Source organism: Melospiza georgiana, chromosome W (genome assembly GCF_028018845.1).
Source record: "Melospiza georgiana isolate bMelGeo1 chromosome W, bMelGeo1.pri, whole genome shotgun sequence".
NCBI classification, from domain to species: Eukaryota; Metazoa; Chordata; class Aves; order Passeriformes; family Passerellidae; genus Melospiza; species Melospiza georgiana.
This window is the reverse complement of record NC_080464.1, coordinates 14,350,101-14,359,192: the sequence shown is the minus strand read 5'-3', so window position 1 is coordinate 14,359,192 and position 9,092 is coordinate 14,350,101. Positions and strand designations below refer to the sequence as shown.

Here is a 9,092-nt window from a genome sequence, read left to right as displayed (position 1 = left end):
AGGAAACCTCTTCTTCAAAGATTTGAAAGTAGTCACAGACAGGACTGCGAATCTGTATCTGGACACTGAAAGTGTGAAGGAGGAGGAAATACAGCTGAATGAGAGACTGATTACCCAGTACAAAACCCAGAAAAAGAAGTTAATGTTGCAGCTAGACTCCCTGCTGGAGTGCTTCTGTATTAATAACTGAGGAAAGCTACAAGATTAGCAGTCTGGAGAAGGCTTTCAACTAATCTCAAATATCTTTTCTTAGAACTCTGAAAAATACTTAAAATTATGAGACAGCATTGGGTCAAATCATAGAGTTAGTGCAGAAACTAGCCAAAGAGCTAACCTGGCATAAGAGATACATAAGCAGTTAGAGAACAAGAAAAAAAGTAGGATCCTGAAACGACACATCTTATAGGTGATCACACAAAGAGATGGTAAAGCATATGAAAGCCAGCTGTAAACACTATAACAGTACCTTATAAATAATGCTTATTGCAAAAATCAGCGAATTCACACTACACAATCAATACATCAGCAGCATCTGAGAAAGTTAAGACAACATTTTTTAAACACTCATTTAATATTAATAACAGTCATTATTCATCGGTGTTACCTATAGAAAACAGAAATAACAGCAGTTATAAGCTCGCTATTAGTAACCCCTAGAACTTTGAATCATTGAGGAAACAGCTGATGATTTTGCTAGTGGGATCTGGTTAAAGTTCCCCAAGTGTTCTGTCTTTGGAGAAATTTTGGATGGTTAAATCACTGCTACCATTACTTATATCTTCACACAGTGGTTTTACTCACTGGGAAACACTTTTCCCGGTAAAAGATTTCCATCTATGTCATACTTAGAATGGCACTGATTTGTATAGTCTCTTCCCTTTTTACATCTGGGACATCTATTAAGTTACTTTATTTTTTTTTCTGGGGTCTGAGCAATATTTGTTTATGTGTCCAGGCTTCCCACATCTGAAGCATGTTTTGATGGCTTCTGCTCGCATTGTGGCAATGGCTTGTGTGAGGTGGTCTATGGATGAAATGAATGGCTCAGACATCCCTTGTCTTATTTCTGTATCTGTGCCCTCTGGGCTTCCTGCTGGTTGGGTTTGCAGGATTGCTTTTTCTCAATGAGCACTTGATTGAAAATTCAGAAAGTCTCTGGTATCTGGAGGAAATAAATTTGGTTCTTTCTTTGGATATAGTTCAGCTGCATCCTGTAGATTTGTTTCTTCTGCCTGGATTTCCGTATATAACTATAATTCTTATCTTCCCTTTTTGCTTGCAATAATAAAAGTGGCCAAAGGTGGCACTGTAGTGGGAGTTCAGCAGTCTCGGTGGTCACAAAATGGCATCTACTGCGCTGCGCATGCTCGGCATTGGGGGCCACCATCTTCCTCTAGGGCGCCGCCATTTTTTTTTTTTTTTTTTTTTTTTTTTTTGTATGGAAACTCCCTGTAAGGCTCTGCCATTTTGTTCCAAGGGAGCATGCTCAATAGTGATGTAACAGATCTTGGCGCAGCCATCCGGTTGTGAAACCGGGACACCTGGGTTTTGGCTCTGATTTTTGGTTAAAAGTTCAGGGAGGCTGCTGCCCGATTCAGGACTGCTATTCCCGACGCAATTATATTCGCACATAAGGTCGAGGGAGTCACCCGTGGGCTCCATATCCCTGGCTACGAGTACACTGGAACTAGCCTTCCCCCGCCTCCTCCGGTGTAATATTACAAGGTGGTGTGAGCTTGGCAGTGGGGGTCAAAGATGGCAGCCGCTATTGCGCCGGAGAAATTCCAAAGATAAAACTGCTAGCTATGCAGTTCGACATAGTCTCATTAATTACACGACAGGTCCGATGGAAAACGGCTGCAACCCCATCTCTACTAGCAGCAATATCAGAAAGCCGAACACCAACAGAGTCCCAGAGTTCAGAAAAGTTTTTAATTACCCAGAGTAGTAAATCTTCGACTTGAGAATTTAATCTTGTCAGAGTCTTTGGTTTAGTATAAACATGCCTTTGTACTGACTCATCTTAGCACGTGTTTAGTCATCCAGTGCCGGCTGCCTCTCGCTCCTGCCACACTCTCCTTGTAGTGGCACAAGCTTTTTTTGCATCTGAATAGCCGCGCTCTGCATTTGAATACCCGTGCTGACTAGGCAGCAGCGAGTCAGGTGGCGACGGTGCTAACGGGGAAATACGCACCCCCCTGATGCTATTGTTAACTCTTCCGGGGATACCACGGGGCACCCGGCGGATAGTCCCGGTGACGGAGGGGGGAGCATCACATCCACCTCCATTCTCTTCGGTTCCGGTGCAGGCTGCGGAGCCAGTGCCGGCTGTAGGACCGCGTTGATACTGTCTGACACTGCTTGTTGAGCCTATAGCTCCAGCTCTGCGGGTGCAGAAGGTAAGGGTAGAACTGCGTCCGCTCCCATGAAAAACTCTCGCGGAAACACCGTGAAGGCCGCTGCTGGGTCGTCTAGGCTCTAGGGCTGCTGCTGTCCCTGCCACGGCTGTTCTTTCTGCTTTTAACTGCTTCAACACTGTTATCATAAGTTTCTAAGTTGTGCTAAGCCCCTTGGTTTCTTTTAACCGGTCACTGACGGCATCCCAGAGCGCATTTCCTAGTTTTTCCCACTCAGGGGTATCGAATACGCTTTTGGGGCTGGCAAAAAGTTCTCTCTCCTCACTCCACCTTAATAACTGTTTCAGGACCTCTGGGTCATATTTAATTTCTCTATTAAAGAATATGCTGGAGGACTCTTAGAGTGGCCTGCTCTTCTTTTGATAGTCCCTTCCCCATCCTCCATCCCCTGACCGCTCACCTATTCCGGTGTTCCGCTGCAGCGTAAGTATATTTTTCCCGGAGCCGTCTTCTGACTTCTGATCTGACTCGGTGGAGCCGTCCTCCGACCCCTCCCCCAGCCCGGTTACGCCACGGGGGTCTCCGACCAGGCTTCCCGCTTTTTTACTAGGTAGAAGCTTCTTCAGAGTCCAAAAGGTCCAAAGGGTTCTGTCTACTTAATTAGCATGTTCGTGTATCACGTCGTGGTTCACCATTAATGCAGGAAACAGGACTCCTGTACAAGTAACCAATATGATTAAGCAGAAGCCATTTATTGTTTACATTATGCACTTATTTATACATTCTAAAACTACTGCACACACTAGTCATGCATTTCTTGATTGGTACTTCTATCTTGTCCATGCATTCTGCACACACTCTTCAGGGTATGTGATTGGTTACAGTCCAGGTGGTTCACAGCCCTCTGTTATCTAGCTCTTGTAGTCTTGGTATTCTGTTTCTCAGCCTCTTCTTTCTTAATTTAGCACAATTTATGTCTTAGTAACCTTGATGAATTCCAGAGGGCTCTGATAAGAATAACTGGAGATAGTTTGGCTAGGGCACAATGTTGCCTAAGTTGTTCAGATACATTGCTACAGCTCTCTCTGTACACTGTTCTTGTAAGGAGAAAAATTTGCCTCTGTATAATTTTGCCTAAAAGGTTTATGTAAAGTTGTGTACAGCAATTTCCGTAAAATTTAATAGTGTTTAAGTTTCCATTAAATCTCTATAAACAGGGGTATCTACAATGGCTGTGACTCACTGCTGTTCTAGCCCATGTTTCCTAGAAACTACATCTGTCAAAACAGGATGCTAGGCTAAGTGCTAAATCTCTCTTCATAGGCCACGCAGTTCCCTTGTGTCAGACATATAAGGCAGTGCTATGTACTATATCTTCAATTTAACCCCTCAGTAGAGAGGTCCCTTTCAGGTACTACTAACCACTGAATTGGCTGTGTGAACTGCAGAGTGGGAGTGGACTCATGTTGACAGAATTCAAAGCCCAGTGAAAGAACCCAAAGAATAGACTGTAACATCCAGACCGAGTGAGAGAGAACCGAAGAAGCTTGAAGATCTCCAAAAAGTATAGTTGAGCTTTCACCAGCTATGTTGAAGATTGTTTACTAACACTTTGGGTGGGGAGTTTGAACTGTATCATTGATGTAATTATCCTATTTTAATAGGTAAGAACTACAAGCATCTGTTAAAGGGAGATACACAGAGATTTGTAAGAAGTATTGAGACAGTTTCCTTAAGAACCAACAAGTAAGGTAAAACAAGGAATAGAGGGCAAGACTGGGTTGGCCTCTGTGTTCAACACCAAGAATATTTTAGGCCTGCTGTGGGTGGCAACCCTGTAGGCATGGTAAGGTAGGTGCAAGGAAGCCATACCGGACCTCTATCATTTCTCAGTTGTCTCTAAATCCAACGGAGACTAAAAAAGCAAGACTAAATTGGCCTCTGTATCCCAATTTGTCCATTTCCAAATAAGATTTTTTTCTTGTTCCCACTGTCCTCGCCCACATCAACAGATGCTAGTAAAAATTATTTTTATTTCTTTTTGAGAAGTAAGGGTAGATGATCAGAATCAAAAATAAGAGTTAATTGTTTGAGCCAAATGACTCAGAAAAGGAAAAGGGGGGGTTTGGTATAGATGAGTAATGTAATAGTTGGCTCTCACAATTAAAAGATAAATATTATGCACATGTATAGTAATGTTATTGTAATATGTCGTGTCCCCCACCTCCCCCATAAACCCCTTTTCCCTCCCCCTTGTAATAACCTTAGTAGTCAGGACATTTAGAGAAGGCTGGCTTGTTACCAGGAGGTGCAGCATAACAACACCTGACCTCCAATCAAGATGTAAGAAAGTAATCTCCACCAATGAACGGCAGAGAAAGAGTTGACTGACAAAACTTTAGGAGGCACTAAGGATATAAAAGGCAGAGCATCCATTTTGTAGACAAGCATGTTGCTAGTAGTCATGGGAGCTCCCAGTGCTGAAAACTTTTTCCTTATTCAGTCCTTTGTTGTAATTTTTTGTTAAGGTTTAATAAACCTTTGAAATTTTAAAAGTGAGCAGTTGTTTCTCACATTAGCATTATAGCATCATGCCTGAAGTAGGCCCTTGATGACAGGCATGGGAAGCAACTTTGTTGCTCTCCAGCAAGTATAAGTAAAGCTAGCAGTCATATTTTTTCATATCCCTCCACTTCAAAATGAGGAAATTTTATCATGGTTTGTTTCTTTCATTAAAAGTCAGTAGATGCAAATGGTTGATTGAAGTGCTATCTACAGGAATCAGTTTGAATAGCTTAATTTTTTTCCCCTCCTCACTAGTACGATTTAATTGGTGTTAGCAGCGGGGAGAGTAGTGGTTCTGTTTTGTGGCTTTAAATGTTGTCAATTAAGTGTGTTCTAGTGCAGAAGATGATCAAGCTACTACCCACAGACACACATTCTTACTGGTTGACAGCCAGGTAAATTGTGCTGGCAGTGATAGGCTTGGACTTTAATATTAGCTTTTGGGTTTTTATTGTCTTGGATTTTGCTATCATCTTTAAAGTTGTTTCTTTTTAAATGCTTGCAACGCAAGTGTACATAATTTAAAAGCATTTTGTTTGTGTGGTGTTGTAATTCCAATGTTTTCTCCCATGATATATCTAAAGTATGCTAGTGTTTAACCTAATGAGGAATTTGATTAAAGTGTCAGCTTGGTTCCTTTGTAAAATTATTTTAGAAATCCAAATGTTTCTATGCTTTTGAATAGACATGAAATAAATGTTTAACTTTAAATATTATTTTATTTGAATATGTTAAGTATAGTGTGAAATTGATGTACAGGTGGAATAATCCAGTGGCTCAAGAGTATGCTCAGGTCACTGATTATGTACGACTTTGTACAAGTCATATAATTAGTGACAAATTCAGAGTTTTTCTGTGGGAATTTTACTGCTGTTATTTTAACAGTATAAGATGGTCTGCATGGATTTAAATCATGTGTGGCAACACACCTTTGGTTTTCCAGTTACTTTTAAAAACATTTTTAAATCAATTGTTTGGTTGTATTTTGTATATAGATGGTCCAAATCACAGCATTAAATGTAGCTTGCAAACACTTCCTTACAGATACTTTTCCCACCTATTCTTTTAATGAAAAAAAAAATAAAAGCAGGGAAACAAAACAGAGTTTATATTTGCTTTGAAGAAATGCGTACTCAAAAAATTGAGGGGCGACACACTGCTGATCTAAAAAGACTTAAAACAATTGGATGTATGTGTATATGCAAAAATATATTGTGTTTCTTAAAGTTAAATAAGGATTTGGGTGGGTGAGAAATAGTCTTGTTTTCCTCCTCCAAATTAATGATAGATGTTCTTTTTTCTCCTCTCTCCCTCCTTTGCCACTTCCTCTTTCTGCTCCAGTACCCAATGCTTCTTTTAAGGTTTAGTGAAAGGTTTCTGATTAAACTGAATTTTCATTCCTGATTTATTTGATCCAGTGCATTCATTTGTTTGCTATCCATGTGTCTGGGCTAAGCTAACAGTTTATAGGTAAAGCTAACGGTTTTTTATGTGACTTTTAAAAAATCCTATTTAATTAGCCATTGTGTAATATCTTTTTAACTTCTAATTGCAGTCAGTCAGATGATGATTCTGGGTCAGCATCAGCTTCTGAATCTGGTTCAAGCTCTGGAAGCAGTAGTGATGGAAGTAGCAGTCAATCTGGTAGCAGTGACTCTGAGTCTGGTTCAGAGTCTGACACATCTAGAGAGAAGAATCAAGTTCAAGCTAAACTCCCACCAAAACTTGATGGATCCGAGGTAAAACAAATTAACCCTTTGTTTGGAAAAAAAAATACTCTGTGCATAATAGTTGCAAAAGTAGTTTTTATTTTAACAAACAAAACCTCCATAATTTTTACGTAGAATGTTAAGTTGATTGGGTTAATGAATTTACATACTTAGCTCTCATAACAAACAAGGCTGCTAAGTTCTCATTTCTGTAAATACCTACAGTTAGATAATTACTTAAATTTTATAATGCAGAAGACCTATTAACATATTGTATATTTTTGAGGACAAAGCCACAGATAATGTTCCTATTTCTAATTTTTTTTAAACTTGTCTCTCTAATGCTGAGTTTCTTCATATCAATAAATGTGCAACAATTTCAGGGTTAGGTACATCTTGTTTTCTGTATGGGGAAAAAGTCTGCCTAATTTAGAAAAAAAGAATGGTGTCTAGAAATCTCTTCAGTGCAATGGATGAGCTCTCATCTGTTTCTCTATGTAATATGGCCTTAATTTGGATGATATGATATACATGAAGGGTAGTAAAATATTTCCTACTGTAAGATTCAGAGGCTGTTAAGGATACTTTTTTGTGTTTGTGGTTTTGGGTTTTTTTTGTTGTTGTTCATATTCATGGTTTTGATACTGTTTCTCACAGTATCCTTCTGGATACAGTGTTCAGCATGCAGCTAGACAAGTCCATAAAATGATGGGTGAATAATTGGCTGATGGGTTGGACTCACAGTTGTAGTAAATGGAATTACATCAGGCTGGTGACTAGTGATTAGTAGGGTTCTTCAGGGCTCGATATTAGGGCCCTTTCTCTTCAGTGTTTTTATAAATGATCTGGGCACAGGAATTGAATGTACATTAAGTAAATTTGCCAACAATACTAAACCAGGAGGAGCTGTTGACTCCCTCAGGGAGTCAACAATTATTGTATAACATTCCTTTCTACAGAAGTCTCACTTCTTTAAAATGCTATCCAGTATTATTAATGCATGCAGTATTTTGTAGTGAGTTTTTTATTAATAATGAAATTGAGATTCATCTTAGTAGTGATGATGCTCAGCTTAAGAAAAGTAAGTATGTGGTAAAGTTTAAAGTTTCAATGGGTTTAAATTACTCTTGTATCTGAATTCCAATTCAGTTTTGGAAGTCCAGTCCAAGTATACTTGCTGTGCAGAGATCAGAAGTGGTCAAGAAGCAACAACAACAGAAGGCAGCCTCATCAGACAGTGGTTCAGAAGAGGTGAATAATATACGAGTTAGTAAATAAAATGTAGAAATGCATTTCTCATTACCCCATATGTTAGAATAAAATTATTTAGAGCCAAGTTCTGTTCTCCTTGTGTTTAGCAAGTCTGGTTTTAGTCTATAAAAGTAATGTTCAAATAACTGACACGCTTATGAGGAAACATGGGTGTAACATGAGTTGTGTCAAAATGATAGCAGTTTAGATTGATATCTTTAGCTAGATATTCTGTGATGTATGGACTAATTTTTCAAGTCACGTTATATTAAATTTCATTGTATTTCTTCCTTCTGAGTTCCATAAAGACAGTTAAAAATACTATAAAATTTTCCACTATTGTTTCCATATAAAGGTAGCTGCTGACGTTTTTAAAAAACACTTTGGAGTAGAAAGCTAAATTTTTGCAACTTTTGTAGCAGTTATAAAAGTATTCTTGTCTTTTAAGAACTATACTTCAATTTTAGAGATTTTTAAAACCTAAACCATAGACTCAACAAAAGTTGACTTTGTGCAATATGAATATCTTTTAAGGACACTAATGACTGTGAATTAGAATTTTTTTGAAAGCAGACTTGCATATTTCCTTCATTATTAAAAAAAAACCAGTGTAATTGCAAGTCATCGTTACTCTGTGTGTCTCTTTTTTAGTCAGATCTAGCTGCTCATCATTAAAACTGAACACAGGAGTTAATTATATATACTTAAAATATTAGTTTATTGCTCTTGTTAAATACTCTTTTCCTGAAGACTCTTTTTCAGGATAAAAATGATTTAAATTTAATCTCCTTGAGATTGGTTTTAGGAAAATAATTTTAAGAAGGTTCATAGATTTATTTTTTTTGTTTAGGAGTGGAGAGAGAAGAAGCATATATGCTATTCTAACAATTTTTTTAGTGGTATTTAAATGTGAGAGTATATGAAAGGTGAGACAGCTCTCAAAGGGCAAGAGGTTTTATTAGGCTTTTGAGAGAACCTTCATCTTGATTTATTAACTTGCATCAGAGTAAACTATGTAGGCACAATGATTATATTTTAAAACAGTTTTTTGTAGTGGTTTCTAGAGTTCTGCTGACATGGTATGTTTTAGATGGAGAAATATGAAATCAACAGCAATCCTGATCTTATTCAATATCAATGGGTACATTGAGAGGTGTGAAGAGGATAAGACATGAAGAATAGGATTTCTGTTTGAAAGTGGGAGCTGAAT

The 9,092-nt window shown here is 38.4% G+C and overlaps 1 protein-coding gene across 1 annotated transcript in view; it reads left to right on the top strand.

Annotated features, from left to right (window-relative positions):
* Positions 1-4,200: 4,200 nt before the first annotated feature.
* The window catches only part of LOC131095424 (chromodomain-helicase-DNA-binding protein 1-like), a 55,379-nt gene continuing 50,487 nt past the window's right edge, over positions 4,201-9,092 (top strand). The window contains exons 1-3 of the mRNA XM_058043123.1: positions 4,201-4,208; positions 6,478-6,661; positions 7,781-7,882. Of these exons, the coding sequence (XP_057899106.1) occupies positions 4,201-4,208; positions 6,478-6,661; positions 7,781-7,882 (294 nt within the window). The remainder of the gene's footprint in view (positions 4,209-6,477; positions 6,662-7,780; positions 7,883-9,092) is intronic.